Source organism: Colius striatus, chromosome 4 (genome assembly GCF_028858725.1).
Source record: "Colius striatus isolate bColStr4 chromosome 4, bColStr4.1.hap1, whole genome shotgun sequence".
NCBI lineage: Eukaryota > Metazoa > Chordata > Aves > Coliiformes > Coliidae > Colius > Colius striatus.
The window spans coordinates 16,390,347-16,406,800 of NC_084762.1; the positions used below are offsets into that span (position 1 = coordinate 16,390,347).

General features: G+C 36.5%; 1 protein-coding gene across 9 annotated transcripts in view; it reads left to right on the forward strand.

Moving 5' to 3' along the window:
* The window catches only part of RELCH (RAB11 binding and LisH domain, coiled-coil and HEAT repeat containing), an 81,680-nt gene that overhangs the window by 48,324 nt on the left and 16,902 nt on the right, over window positions 1–16,454 (forward strand). For 5 of the 9 annotated variants that reach the window (XM_061994612.1, XM_061994614.1, XM_061994617.1 and 2 more), the window contains 11 exons: window positions 2,289–2,360; window positions 3,199–3,339; window positions 4,007–4,171; window positions 5,033–5,180; window positions 8,350–8,506; window positions 8,981–9,104; window positions 10,064–10,112; window positions 10,555–10,634; window positions 11,465–11,571; window positions 12,169–12,268; window positions 16,355–16,437. In XM_061994612.1, the coding sequence (XP_061850596.1) occupies window positions 2,289–2,360; window positions 3,199–3,339; window positions 4,007–4,171; window positions 5,033–5,180; window positions 8,350–8,506; window positions 8,981–9,104; window positions 10,064–10,112; window positions 10,555–10,634; window positions 11,465–11,571; window positions 12,169–12,268; window positions 16,355–16,437 (1,226 nt within the window). Of the gene's footprint in view, window positions 1–2,288; window positions 2,361–3,198; window positions 3,340–4,006; window positions 4,172–5,032; window positions 5,181–8,349; window positions 8,507–8,980; window positions 9,105–10,063; window positions 10,113–10,554; window positions 10,635–11,464; window positions 11,572–12,168; window positions 12,269–13,036; window positions 15,972–16,354; window positions 16,438–16,454 lie in introns of those variants that run through there. The other 4 variants (XM_061994613.1, XM_061994615.1, XM_061994616.1 and 1 more) reach the window with 2 other exon arrangements.

Sequence of the window (16,454 nt, forward strand, 5' to 3'; positions counted from 1 at the left end):
TTTATTTCATTCCTCCTTCTCCTTTCATTGGGTACGCCTGTGTTCTTTACCTCTCTGCCGATAGGTACAGATATTTATACATATGGGTAAGATCCCTCCTGAGCTCTTTCTTCTCAAGACCAAACAGTCCCAGCTTTGTCAGCCTCTCCCCATATATCAGATACACCTGTCTCTTAATCATTTTCATGTCTGTCCACTGGACTTCAATATGTCTTCATCTCTGTAGCTGGGAAACTCAGAACTGTACACAGCACTCTAGATGTGAGTTCACTAGAGCTGAGTAAAGAGAATTAATCACTTTCCTTACCATCCTAGTGATGCTTATCCTAGTGCTGCCCAGGATACCATTGGTCTCCCTTGCTGCAAGGAGTTCATTGCTGACTCTAGCTGATACCTGTAAGGCCTCCCAGGTCCTTTTCTACTAGGCTGCTTTCTAACCTGTTTGCCTTGATCTGTTCTAGTGGATGGGAATCACTTCTGATGAGGTTCAGGCCTTTGCGCTTCCCTTTCTTAAATTTCATAAGAGTCCTGTCTGCCTGTTTCTCCAGCTTGTTGAGATGCTTCTGAATGGCAGTAAACATCTGGGTGTGTCAACCACTCCTTCCAGTTTTGTTGTCTGCATACCCATTGAGGTGCATTCTGTCTTGTCATTCAGGTCATTAATGAGGATAAAATATATCTTCTTTTTGGCCCTGTAATCAGCCCTTGGGGTGCATTGCTGGAAACCGGTCCTCAGCTGCAACTCTTTGAGCCTGTAATTAGTTCAGTCCACCTCACTGTCCTTACTTATCCTAGACCTCATCAGTTTGTGAATGATGATGTTAGGGGAAACAGTATCTAAAGTCCTGCTGAAATCAAGATATTAAATATTCATTGCTCCCCCCTTGTTCTCTGAGCCAGTCACCTCAGACATCTGTTAGGTTGGTCATGAATGATTTTTCCTATAGAAATACATTCTGACTGTTCCTAACCACCTTCTTGTCCTTCGTGTTTGGAAATACTTTTCTTGATTAATTGCTTCAACACCCTCCCAGGAACTGATGTGAGGCAGACTGACCTATTTCACTGGATTCTCTGCCTTGCCCTTCATGAAGATAAAAGTGACATTTGCTTTCTTTTGGTCCTTGGAAACCTCCTCCTTGCCACAACATTTTGTTGATTGTCAAGAATGAGTTGCAATGACAGCAGCCAACTCCCTAAGCACTCAGGAGTGCAGCATCCCATCCCCAGCAGGGCCCACAGACTAGTGTATGTCCAGTTTGTTTAAAAGTTTCTTAACTTGATAATTCTCTAACAAAGCTAAGTCTTCCTTGCTCCAGACTTTCACATAGGTTTTAGGGACCTCTTGAAGGCAAGTCTTCCCAGTGAAGACCAAGAAGGCAGTGAGTACCTTTCATGTGCTAAGATGGTTGTCTTACCAAGGCTGTACACTTGCATAGCAGGAGAGAGATAGTAACACCACACACATGTTCTATTTAATCTGACAGAAACTATTCACGTTTCCCTCTCACCATTTTACACTATTTTTTTTAATTCACAGGAGATACTGAAACTTACACATGTTTCATTGTACAACCATTACATTAGCCATTAAAGCTGAATCCACCAGGATGCAAACTTGGTTTCTGAGTGTCAGTGTTAAATTTGTCAGGCAGAATTTTCAAACAGCTTTTGAGTTGAAAGGGGAGATAGTTCAGGATTAAGAGGTTCTTGTGAATAGGAGCTGCTTTCAGTCACATTTTAGAGACATGACATATTTATGCCTGACTTGAGAGCAGAATACTATGCCAGTACTGTTTGTAAGTACATACTGTTTGGCTTAGCGTCTTTGACCTCATTTGCTCAGCAAGACCTGGACTACTGTTGTAAACTGGTTGGCTCAGAGCACTAGAGGGCACTTGTGTAGTTCTTAGAGGAACAGTGGTTCTGACCAGCTACACAAGACAAAATATTTAATGAGATGTCAGCTCAGAAGTTATTTGTATTCTTTAGAGTACAGCAGCCCATATGCAGCTTTTCACCCCTCTGTTTACTGTATTTACACACATACTTATCCAGTTCTTCTCTGTAAGCTCTGCTTTTCTAGGACAAGTAGAGAGACTGTATCTGCCTTGCCTTTATTCCTCAATGCAAGAATTTGAGGCTGCTTAATACCTATATGCAATTTCTATCTGCACAGTCAATGTTTAATCTAAGAAGTGCAGATGTATCCCTCTGCATTTCATTCTAACCACATTTTATGTACTGGTTATTGCAAAGCAAATAGCCTTTCTGTTTCTCTTTACCAGATCAACCACAAATACCCAGAGAGGCGGCTGCTGGTAGCAGAATCCTGCGGAGCACTAGCACCTTACCTTCCAGTAAGTACTCATACTGACTTTAAATACTTAGCTAGTGAAAGCAAAATGAAATAGCTGTTGCATAATGTAAACCTCCTTTATAATTTTAAATATTCCCAGGTGTGTATATTATGCAAAGACAGTCACAAGGTTTTCTACTTTATATCACATGTGAGATTCAGTGAATCACATTGAGGAGAGAGCTTATTACAAAGGAATACAGTTTAATCTACTGTTTATATACATACATATATATATATATATATATATATATATATATATATATATATATATATATTTAAAACCAGTGTGTTCTGAAAAAATCATCTTTGTTTCAGTGAAGATGAAGTAAATATAGGACCAATTAAGGAAAAAATAATTGCCACCCAATAATAGTCCTTCAGACACTGTGGAATGTGACATGAAGAGTGCTGCCAGTCAGAAGCAGCAGCAAAATTGTCAGTGGTGAACTAGAATTTGAAGCTTCAGAGACAGAGGAAAACAACTCAAACTGAAACCTCCCCTTCTCCAGTTCAGCAATGCAGTGATTCAAGATTCTGTTTTATGTCTAGGTCTACAGTAGTTATTTGCTGTTAGCTATTTTTGGCTGCATACAAATTATAGGACCCGAGGTCTGTGTCTGGTAGGACAGAAGGTTCTCTACTGAGGGTACTGGCATTTTATGTTCATTCATCTTCTGTTGTGAAAACAAAATGTGTAATACTCATTAAGGGATCCATGCTTGGAGGAAGAGATTTGATTTGTGAACACTAATAGAAGTGCAAATTACAAAAATGGACATAAACTCACATTTCATGTTTGACTGGATTTAACAAGTATATTTCTTGTTTATGAACAGAAGGAAATTCGTAGTTCGTTAGTACTCTCCATGCTGCAGCAAATGCTAATGGAAGATAAGGCAGATCTGGTACGAGAAGCTGTGATCAAAAGCCTTGGCATCATTATGGGATATATTGATGATCCAGACAAATATCAACAGGTATAATTTGATTTGGGCTCTATATGTATAAAATTGTTTCACGAATAGGAGAATAGATAATTTTATGTGTTCTTACGAAATCTTTCTAGATCCTTTAAAAATTCATTATGGTTTATGTGAACATTGATTTTAGTGTATCACCAAGACCAAAAAGAAAACATGTGCTTACAAACATCCTTAGAACCTTGGATATAACCCTTATATAGAAGTTTCTCTTGTAATTCACAACTTGCCTTCAAGAACACAACCCTTTGCCCACCCTGATGCTCTTAGCCAATTTTATACTATCACTTCCCAGTGGTGATTTATCTACTACAACAAAACCTCCTTGTAGTTCAATTTAATACTACCTATGGGCGTTTCAGATAAGTGAAAATGAGGAACTTTCAATTCTGTATTTTGAGTTTTTGAAGGCAGAGTGGTAAAACGTGTTTGTTTTGATTCTTATAACTTGACTACAGAGAAATATTAGCAGGACTGTGGAACCACCTACCGTTGATGATGTTGGAATATCTGTTAAAAGGCCCCCATGTACTGCCTTTTTTCATTATTACTGTAAAGTTTTAAAAGTAGATCATAATTTCTTTGTAGGCTGCATGTTTCGTGTGGGGAAACTTTGGCATAAATTGCAGGAATATTAATTACATTCTTTACTGTTTCTTGCCAGGGCTTCGAACTGCTGCTTTCAGCTTTAGGAGACCCTTCAGAACGTGTAGTTAGTGCAACACATCAGGTATTTTTACCTGCTTACGCTGCCTGGACAACAGAATTGGGAAATTTGCAGTTCCATCTTATACCTACACTGCTTAATAAAATTGAAAAATTGCTCAGGGTACGTTTTCACTGGTTTCTACATTCTCTTTGTATCTTCATTACATATGCAGGCTTTTTAAAAGAAGAGAAAAGTATAGATGATTGCTACTTTGCGTTCTCTGAGAGGAAATAAGTTATATAGATTCTTGTTGTAACTCCATGCCTTTTACTTGTTCTGTGGAAGAAGGAAAAAAACTCTTAACTCCGAACCTCCCCCAAAGTAAACATATTCTTTTTTTAACAATGTTTTGCTTTATAGCCCAATAACCAAAGCATAGTTCAGAAAACACTTGCTTGGGTCTGTGACCAGATAATGTGTTACTCTAATCACATTTGACTTGAATTTAGATAGTTTTTAAGTGTCAGATAGTGTAGTTTTTCACGAAGTGAAATATTTATTAAATAAAAGTAGAATTGAATCATTTAGTTAGGGCATCTGCAATTATGAGCCAATTGGTCTGTACACTTGATTTGGTAGGTATCTGGAAAGCTCTGGAAGACAGGGTATCTTGTAAAGATCTAACACATTGAACTGAGATGCTTGTTTAGTCAGTTTTTAGATACATTGGTTTCTGAGAATAAGGATTGACATTGGCAAAATGTGGTGAAAAACATTCTTTCAGAAAACCAGTACGTTCATTGAAATGAACTACTAAATGCCAAAGACTGTATTTCCTGAATCCTTTGAGTAAAAGTGACTTAAGAGTGGCAAAGGGATGTGGATGGTGACACAAAGTAACTTTGTGGTTAGGATAAATTACTGTATAATTAATGTGTCTGTGTCAATGCTCATCACAGATCTGCTGATATCTTGCCAAAAAATGCACACCAAAGCAACAGATGAAGTAAACAAAAAACTTTAATGTCCTATTTGTTTCAGGAAGGAGAACATGGCTTGGATGAACATAAGCTCCACATGTATCTATCTGCTCTGCAGTCATTGATTCCTTCACTGTTTGCACTGGTGCTACAGAATGCACCTTTCACAAGCAAGGCTAAACTTCAGGGAGAAATACCACAAATAGAAGGTAAATGATTAATTTCTCGTATGTGGGGTTTTTATATACTTAAGTGTAATTCAGTGACAAATTTCAAATCACTAACTGCAAAGGAAGAAATTCAGGAATTAGTCCAATAGTCCACATTTACTTGGGATTTGTGTGTATTTAAAGTTTCCACATGAGCATAAATTGCAGAATCGATGTGTAAACTTCAGATCTTCACTGTCTGTCTAATACTTACTTAACTTCACATCCCCAAGCCTTATTTCTAATTCCTCTGTTCCGTATGTTGTGTTTTCATTTATAGCAAATACAGAGAAAAATTGAGAGAACCTCTATCATGTTGTGAATGTTCTTCCTTTAATGTCACTGACATGACAGAATTTCCTTTTTTTGAGGCAGATTCCAGCACAAGATTTGTCTTGACTTGTCTTGACTTTGGTCTTGTTCCGTTTTTCCCTTTTTGAGAAAGCATCTTTCTTCCCACTGCTCCTACTTCTTTCCTATGAAAAAAATCAGTCTGACATGAACCCTTGCCAGTTATTTAATCACAAATATCATCTTATTGATGCAGAAAAAAAATAGGTAAATCACAAATACTTATTAAATGGTTTCCCGTAGAACAAAGGAGAACTCTTGGATGTTTTTATGTGTATTTACTTAGCAGTGTTACAAGTAAAATGGCTACTTCGTGCCCAGTGATAAAGCTTTATGTAATCTAATGACAATCTTGCAATGAAATGCTTCTGCAGGGGGGTTGGACTAGATGATATCTAAAGGTCCCTTCCAAGCCCTACCATTCTATGATTCTATGAAATACTTTGTTGTCCTGATAGACAACATAAGATGTGAAAAATAATTTTGCCTCCTGCTTTGCCTTTTCATATTGACCTCTCTTAGCAAATCCTTAAGCTATACTTCTCTATCAGCATCTACACTTGAGAGACCTGTTTTATTATCAAAGGAAAAAGTCTTTATTTAATCTCTCATTGTTTCTCTCTGCTTGTTAAAAGAAGCTTTTGGAAAAGCAAAGCACTACTCAATTGGACTTGCTAAAGGTTTCTGAAGAATTGTTTTCTACTAATAACCAATAGTAGCTCAAGAAGGCTTCAGTTCCATCAATTCTTCTATAGAAAAGATTTTATCAAGTGGGAAAAATGTAGCCTAGTGCAGGAACTTCACCATCTGTTACGTACCTATGTAATGTCGTAGCAGACTGAATGGCCTCCTAATGAAGTCATGCTTACATAGCAGTCCTATCCTGTAGAATGTTTTCTCCTGTTACAGATACTTTAAATATATTCTTGGTAATACCTGCCACATGCTGACAAGGGTGCTGTGTGTGAAGATGCAAAGAAAAGGTAACATGCAAAGAAAGGCTAACAACTTCAAAGGAGAATTTGGAAAGTAGCTACTGTGCATTGCTGAATGATATTCATGTGAAAATGTTAAACATGCTATGGTAAAACTTGTTCAGCTGACTTGAGTCATTTCAGATGAGCATTTTTTCCCCTAACTGGCTAGTACTTAAATAAGGAATTAAAACATTTCAGACTTTAACCTAGCCTGGCAATTTTTTCCTCTGCAAAAGTGGAGGAAAAAACCCTCATGTTATTCAGTAGCATTGTAGGAACTGCAAGCTTGCTGCCTTGAATTTTGCAGTAGGAAAGATGATGTTTTTGTTGCTTAACATTATTCCTGCATAATTTTAATATACTTGGTGTGCCTTGAGAGTAATTAAAGCCATGGTAGTGTAGCAGACTTTTAATCCCCAGATATTGAAATGGTCTAGAATTTCTTTTGAGGTCCTGCTTTTTATGTGTAAGTTATTCTTTTCTGATAATTGAAATGGTTAAGGAGTTAGGTGAGGGAATGAGAAATGGCAAGAGCTACTTCATATATAAAGGCTGGAGCAGTTAGATGATGAAAGTGTAGCAACAGAAGTCAGGAAACCTTGCATGCATGTCACTCTACTGTAAATATACAGTGTTCTTTGGCATCACAGAATAAAAAAATGGTTTGGGTTGGAAGGGACCTTTAAAGATCATCTACTTCAATCCTTCTGCAATGAGCAGGGACATCAACTAGATCAGGTTCCTCAGAGCCCCGTCCAACTTGACCTTGAATATTTCCAGGGATGAGGCATCTACAACCAATCTAGATGATCTGTTTAAAATGTTTCACCACCCTCATCACAAAAAAAAAAAGTTCTTCCTCATTTTATCTGAACCCCTTCTGCACTGAAGACTCCGGAGCTGGATAGAGCAGTACAGGTGGAGTCTCACGAGAGCAGAGTAGAGGAGCAGAATCGCTATACCAGAAGCCACGCTTCTTTTGATGCAGACCAGGATCTTGTTGGCTTTCTGGACCCTGAGTGCACATTGCCAGCTCATGTTCAGTTTTTCTATTAGCCAGTGCCCCCCAAGTCCTTTTTCACAGGGTAGCTCTCAATCCCTTCATCTCCTAGCCTGTATTGATACTAGAGGTTGCCCTGACTGAAGTGTAGGCCCTTTGCACTTGACCTTGTTAAACCTGAGTTTCACATAGGCCCACTTCTCAAGCTCGTCCAGGTTACTCTGGATGGCTTCCCATCCCTCAGGCATGTCAACTGCACCAGTCAATTTGGTGTCATCTGCAAACTTACTGAGGGTCGACTCGATCCCACTGGCTATGTCATTTGTTTAAGATATTAAACAGTACTGGTCCCAATATGGACCCCTGAGGGACACCACTCATCACAAATCTCCATCTGGTCATTCAGTCATTGACCACTGCCCTCTGAATGTGACCATCCAGCCAATTCCTTATCCATGGAAAACTCCATCTTTGAAATCCAGGGAAGGAAGTTGTGGGTGACCATGACTCAGGCCTTACAGCAGTACAGATAGCTCTCTCCTTGTCAACTGATGTAGTTGCTCCATGGTAGAAAGTCACTAGGTTGGTCAGGCAAGATTTGCCCTTGGTGAAGCCATGCTAATGGGAATAATTCCATAATCTCCATGTACTTGCATTTCCTCTTTTTAAATGAGGGTTATGTAACCTCTTCAGAGATGGATTTAACTCACTGATTTTTAAAAAGCAATTTGATAACCTTACACAGAAGAGTTTCAGACTTTGCTAGCTGTCTTTACTGACATCACCTCCAAGGTAATACCATCTTCTTGTGTTGGTGATTGCTTGTTTCCTGCCATTACAGTCACTAGATTTCCCCGACCCGTATCGCCTCTTCAGGATGTGGCCATCATCATTGGAAGCCGTGAACAATTAGCAGTGTTGTTGCAACTGTATGACTATCAGCTACAACATGAGGGTACTACAGGCTGGGAAACTTTGCTATGGGTAGTCAATCAACTGTGAGTTAATCTGTATCTTACTATTCCTAATTTTAATATATGTCAAAAGCAAAATAATTTAAAGTACTACTGTTCTTTAAGAATTATTAAAGAAGAAAATATTTTAATTTTCATACTGAATTGATTTTGGTTTTATTCAGAAAATAGCCATTATCTAGCAGAACATGTAGGTAACTACTTGCTCAAAAAACCCTGTGTCTTTCATCTTTGCATTAAGACGATTGTATTCTGAGTATCTCATGAAATACACTGTTCTACAGTAACAGTTGTTTAAAAATATAGGTCAGAATTTTCTGTCATTTAAACGCTTACTTTCCTCGAGGATCAGGAAAATTTTGTTAGAACCCTGTATTTTGTGAGTACTCTGTGTTTAAATTAAGTAATATAAACAGTAAATCTGTACAAATACAATTGGAGAGAGACGAAGGATCTAAGTTCTGAGTATCTTTTTGTTTCCTATGTTTTTTTCTTTAGGCTGCCACAACTTATAGAAATAGTTGGCAAGATCAATGTAGCATCAACTGCCTGTGTCCATGAGTTTTCTAGATTTTTCTGGAGACTTTGTAGGACATTTGGGAAAATTTTTACAAACACTAAGGTAAGATATCACCTTAAATATTCTATAGAAAGAGTACCTTGGTAAAATATATTCTCTGTATTTGCAGTGTGTTTGAATACCTAGAGTTTATATGTGACTGTTTATATTTATATGTCACAGTGATGCTTTTCTCTAAGTAAATTCAGACCTGCTATTTGTAGACCTGTTTGTATCCATTTGATTTCTGGTTTTAGCCATTTTGGAGTGGCCTTCTCACCTTGCCCAAAGAGGAAGGATTTTTTTTTAAATTCATATTTGCTTTCTGAATGGCATAGAGAAGGGGAGAGATATCTGAATTCTAGTGATATGACAATTTTCTTCCTTGAGAACAGCATACTATTCAGTGTCTGTGGTGTATATTAGCCTGTAGCTGATTGGAAATTTAAAAATAATACATTTCCCACCCAAAGGATTTTCTTTTGGTGATATCTAAACATTTTTATCAAGGAAATATATCCTTTTTCTCAATAAAATAACTTCTGAATAGAATTAAAAAATATAATGAAGAGAAATTATAAAACCTAGATTATTACCTAGAGATAAAATTAAAAACTAGGACTAGTGTTATGTACTGCCTCTAGAGAGGAGATTCAAATCAGTCTCTGGTCTTTGAAAGCCACTTCTGGAACCCTTGCTTCTCTAAAATTGTTCTGATACTGATTATCACAGGTGTATTTTGGAAGAGAGCACTTAATGGACAGCAAAGACAAAGAACAAAAAAATAGTTTTTTCTCTTTATATAGCTTGGTCAAAGCATAAACCCTAAAGCCCAACTAAATATGTTGCCAAAAGACTTCAACTTTTGATTTCAGTTTTTGTAAAAGCTGGCTTTTGTGTTCTGTACCTTTGAAATTCCCTTTTTTTGGTTGGTCTTTTAATTTTGATTCTTAATTTTTTTCCTAAGTTAATTGACACTGGTAACAGGTTTTCTTACCTGGGATTCATCATCCTTTGTATAGGTAAAACCACAGTTCCAGGAAATCTTAAGACTCTCTGAGGAAAACATAGGTAAGTAGCTTTTTACTCAACTGAATAAATATTGATCTTATCTGCAACTGGAAAAGAACTATCCATCTCTTGTTCAAATTACATTTTGAGACTAGGGTTAAATTTGTCATCTTTCTGAAATGTTGAAAATTTAATCTTAATCTGAATGGAACACTTTGAGGTTGTAGATTTTGTGTGTGTGTGTAAAGTATAAATAAAACCTCAAATCCAAATATCACTTGAGGATTATTTGATTGTGTATGTGTGTGTGCATATACATGTATATAAATTCTTCATGTCTATGTAAAAAGGTAAATCTATATTATAGTTATAATACACACATGTAAGTCTACCTTACATACATGGAAAATGTCTTGTGTATATATCTTACACACACACAGATACATGCACACATATGTATACTAGAAACCATACTATACTAAATTTTTCACTGTTTTGCTAGATTCCACAGCAGGTAATGGAGTGCTAACAAAAGCTACAGTTCCCATCTATGCAACAGGAGTCCTTACATGTTATATTCAGGTAGGTTTGGGTTTTTGTTTGTTAAATGTATAGTAATGTTAGAGTTATTCTACCAAAAACCCTTTGCTATTTTCTTTGAAAACTTACAGTGCTCTTGTGTTTTGAAGATAGATAGATACATAGATAAACAAGCAGCTGTGAATACATTTTGAAGCAAAGTTTTCTGGTCAGGTTGTTTAGTCATCTATGTTGAAACCTGAATTCAGTAAATTTTCAAATGACCTCTGGCATCTTCAGCACTGCTCTCAGATACTGACAGGCACACTGTCAGAAATATTGATGTTATTCCATAAATGAGTTTTGTGTCATGTAACTGTGATCCTTGCAAACATAATTTACTGAAACGGATAGCATATAAGTCAGCATTTTGATCATAGTTGAGGTCAGAAAATTTTAGTGTTACCTAGTAGTAAAATAAATACTCTGTAAATATTACTACCTAGTCCTAATCCTCCAGTAACCAGCAGCTACGGACTGACACATATGTACTTGCACTGGGAAAAAGTCATTATCTCATGAATGTTCAGTGGACTGTGAACAATCACAAAGTGTCAGGACCCATGGAAGAACTAAGTAGTGTTCTTAAAAAGTTTCTGTAATAAAACTATTCGTGTAATTTTATGCATGAGTACGTGCTTAGTTATGAAATATAGTCTTATGTTATCTTAGAAAGGTTCTTGTTCTTACCCACATTTCTGAAGTTCATAAGATGACTATTAAAGGCTAAATCTAGTTTGTTCTTATTCATAGTTAGTCTCTTTTGTAGCTTTACGTCACCACAACCACAGCAGTACTTCTACTGCATTTAACATCCCACACTCTTCTTTCAGGAGGAAGACCGCAAGCTGTTGGTTGGATTCTTAGAAGATGTAATGACTATGCTTTCACTATCCCATGCTCCTCTTGATAGCTTGAAAGCTTCTTTTGTGGAATTGGGGTAAAGAATATACCTTGGAGTTGGCTAGATCTAAATACATTATAAGTTTTTATTAAAAGCTGCTAATCTGGTTGTAATTTTTAAAACTGTGATGCTTCAGGTAAATGAAGGGTGTACTTGCTTTTCCTCAGTGTTTCACAAAATTAAAATTTATAGTCTCTAGATTAAAAATGTAATGGTGAAAAAAAATCTGAAGTGTAAAGAAGAAATACCAAGAAGGCAATGAAAAAAAAAAAACCACAAAAATCAGTTTTTGAGGATAAAATGGAAATTCATTTTGTGTTTTCCATACTATTACAATGCATTCAGGATATGTATTTGAATTCAGTTCAGTGTCATAACTTATTGAAACTTACATCTTTAAAGATTTTTTTTTTCAAAATGAGCTTTAAAATGTCACTTTTTATAGACAGTAACTCATTGCATGTACTTCAGAATGAGGTAAAGGTTATGTATCCTTCAGAAAGGATAATTGTTGGAGTTTTAGATTTGTTGAAATGGATTCTTGAGACCATGTTTTGAGACCAACAACATATTGTGTGTTTGTGATGAGTTTTTGGTTGGTTAGTTTTTGATTACCCAACTGTTTTCTTTTAGTGCTAACCCAGCTTATCATGAGCTGCTATTAACTGTCTTATGGTATGGAGTTGTCCATACTTCTGCTCTTGTTCGGTGTACAGCTGCTAGAATGTTTGAGGTAAGTGTTATCCAAACATTTTTATGTCTCTTTAAAACTAGAGTTTATTGTTATTCAGATAATGTTTCTACATTATGAAAAAATTACAAATAGCTTAACTAGGTTGTGTACTGTGTGATGGAGCAGGAAGCTGTTGTACTGTTGTTCCTCTGTTCACTGTTCAAACAGCACATCTTTCATTAGCAATTTGTCATTAGCCACTTGTATCTGTAGTAACTGTGTATGTTTTCTTTGATCTACTGCTGACTCGATTGTTGCATTCTGATCATTGCATGCTGAAAAACATTTTCTGAATATGAAAATGCATTTCACTGCTATATTGTATTCAAACCAGAATTAAATACATTGTCCAATGTGCTTGCTTAGGTCTGTAGGTAAATATGAACAAGCACCTCGGAGTTTTAACACTTGCTTTGCTATTGACCACGTCATCAGTAGCCTACGACACAAATTACCGATTTTCAGTACTACTTGTGTATACTCATACAATGGACTTGCATCATAATTCAAACAAAAACAAGTAAAATGATTTGTGACTACTTTACTTGCCACATAGGCAACAGCTTCACCTTTCCTTTAACATCTATAAATTTGTTCAAGATAGACTGTTGCATTTAACTAACATTTGCTTTTATTTCTACATTGTGTCCTTGTCTCATCAAATGTTAATTTTAAAAGGCATTCTAAACTCTGGGACATACTTCACATGCTGAATAAAGGGATTAGTCCTTTTTTATGTTATACACATTTCTAATCACATTGTCACAGGCCTTTGGGATTTTTGCACTTGTTCCACGTTTGACTCATTTGGATAGCTTTGCAGTGGATCTCTAGCTGAACCTGCCACTTGTATCCATTTGGAAAAACAAATCTCAAGTCTGCCTTGGAAAAAAGAGCACTTAACATGACCATTAGCGTTCTTTATTACAAATCTGGAAGTCATTGGAGATGAAGCACTAAACAACCAATTTAAGACGTATCCTGAGACTTCAGTGGAGAAGATCTGAGGTTGTAGGGTTTTTTGGGGGGTATTATTTGGTATTTGTTTTCATTTTCCTTTTCAAAAGGAGATAACAACTTTTGATCACCTTTAATATATTTTTTTAGTTACTTGGTGGGGTTCTTTAACAAGAACATTGCATGTATTTTATATTCGTAATAATGCCCTGTTTTTCAATAAGCAAACATGTAGGAGACTTCAGTTACAACAGGCTTTTGTCTTGTTTGCAGATTCTTTTCAAATTCAGCTGGATGTTATTTATTTTTAGGCAGTCTTGCATGCTATTTGCCTGTTTGTTTCTTAGTATCCTTCTATTTTCACTAAAGCATAGGCAACTTTGTTGCAGACACTTATCTCACATGAAGATGGTATCATATTGCCACTTCTTTGATAGCCATAGCATAGGTATTTATACATGGCAATATGTGAATTTGGGAAGTCATCTGTGTAAAGAGGTGGTTAATAGTTGGTTTCACTTTTGGAGAATTTCTTCTTTCAAGGAATTTCTGACTTCTCAGAGGCTGCTCATTGGCAAAGCCCAGCCACTATGTCACAAGATCGTGTCACCTGCAGGACAGCTGTGTGAGAACTATAAAGATTCTGAACAGCACAGTAGTTTGTACAGCAGCACAGAAACTGCTGCAATTTGGGCCTGCCAGACTGTGTTGCCAAACTTCTACAATCTGCTCAAGACTAGAAGGACACACAAGTGATTGGATCCATTCCAATCCTTCTCTCCTTCCAGGGCAGGAAGCTTTGTGCTACCATTTTAAGGTGTACTATGCATTTAGAAGTATTCACACATGGAATTAGAAGAATCAAAACAGAATAAAAATTTGTGTCATCAGTCTCATTGTAACCTTTCCTGTTGCTACATGACTTTCCACATCCAACTGTTTCTGTTGCTTCCGTGTTAATGTTCTCAGTCTGTAGTTTCCCCTTTGAATGTTGATGTAAACAGATTTAATTGCTGCTGGTTGGAACATAAAGCACATAGTTATCAGCTTTGTTGGTCTGTTTAGGTTCAAGACTAGGAACACTTATCTTCAGAGTGACTTGGATTGTAAAGCATGTTTTATTTCCTGTAAGACAGAACAGTGCTATTTACCATGCTTTAGCATAACTAGAAGGGTCAGTCCACATTAGTCAAGCACTTTTCATCATAGAACTACATTACCTCTAGGTTTTTCTCCAGATTAGTAAAGAAAACTCAAGCCCCTATTTGTTCAAAATTGAAAATAATAATAAGCATTCTTGATTTTTAATCAATGGGAAAATTAGTAGATCTTTATATGTGAGGAAGATTGTAGTCAAACAGTGAATTTTGTCCTTAACAGCTATTTGAAGAGTAGCCCATAAGCTCAACATACCAGCACTTTAAGTTTTCACTACTGTAAATTACTGTGAAATGTATTAATGTTAAAATGTACTAGTTGAACTCACATTCCTAATACTTTTGAATAATAAGAAGTTGTAGCTTTCCCCTTCGAGGTGCTTTGCAGCAGTAACGTATACCTTCTTGCACAGCTTAGCCATTCTCTTCCCATTCTTCCTTCTCCAGTTGTTATCTGTAAGGCCATCGTGTGTTTGGTGCATGTGTGCACCTGTGCATGCACTCATACAAGTGCACACATAAATATTGCTTTGTACAAATTACTGCTTTGTATAGAAAGCTTCTGGAAAGTCAGTTTCCTTCCAATCTTTCAGTACTTATGTGGTTTTGAATTCGGACTTGGTAAAGCAGGAATGCTCAGACAAATAGCAGGACACAAAACTTTCTCTAGTTAGAGGATATAAATACTGCCTGCTTTTAGTACCACATGATATACTGACAGCTACTAGTTTCCCCTTACCCTGTGAATCTTAACGCCTTCCCTTGTTTCTTGGGGGGAAAAACACAGAATTTAGTTTGTGTTCCTGAGGTAATTTGAGTAATTAGAATATAGCAAAAGGCATTTCAAATAATCTCACACAAAATATTGATGATTTATGTTTTAAACCCAGTAAATATATGCAGACTACCTTAAGTGATATATAGAATAGAAATACCAAGGCTTTCTCTTTTTTATTAATGCAGACCAAAACCCCTGTTTTGGTGGATATGGAGAAAGTTTGGAATTTTTTGTTTTTTAAATTAGTAGCTTTCCATATGTAGAAAACACCTAAAGAGCATCCTGCTACATGTGCAGTAAATGTGTGCTTATATATAGCTACATAAGTAATGTAAAAAAACCACCCAGAAATACCTAAGTTAAAACAGTTTCCAAATAGTTATGGGTAATAAATTTCACTGTGATTTCAGTTTTTAACATTTGGGATGTATTGCCACAAATATATCTTCTATCTTAGTTTGCAAAGAGACTCAGTGAAATGCATTTCATGGATAATTCAAGGATTCTCTGTTTTCTGCACTCATAGACCAGCAAGAGAAACTTGGCAAGTTTCACATACAATACTGCCTGGATGGTGGTTAAGTCTAAAATAGTCCTGAATGACTTTTAGGAAAGCTTAGGGGCATCTGGGAAGGTGCTGGTTTTTGCATTGTAAAAGTTCTGAAAGGAATCATTCAGTGCCAGAAAACTCCATGCATTTGATGTGAAGACATCTATTTGGCACATGAGAGCTGCCTGCTATAATAATAATGATAATGCTATAAATAAATGGTACTATAATAAATGGGACTATAAGTATAATAAGGCTCAAATTGGCATCACTTTTGTATTTAATTATACATCATTGTGTTTATAATTACAATATGTAATATACATACTTTAATTATAATACATAGTTACTTGCTAAACTTTTGAGAGTGCAAGTTTTAAACTGACTGCAAATTAAGACAACAATATCGTAACACTGAATTTGTCAGGCTATGCTGATTGCCAGACCACTTCAGCTTTCTTCATGCCTTTGCCTGTATGAAGCACTAGTGTAGCAGTATTTGCTTAGCTTCTAATTTTGGTTTGCTTTTTGTGTTTTTTCTTTCTCTCTCTTGGTTGTGCCGTTCTTCTTCCCATGATACTGTGATACTGTGCTCACTCTTTCCGTGCATCACCTGTGATACTCCCCCTGCTCCGACCATTCAGCTGTTGGTGAAGGGGGTACATGAAACTCTGGTAGCTCAGAGAGTTGTTCCTGCTCTCATTACTCTCTCCAGTGACCCTGAAATGTAAGTTTCCCATCTGT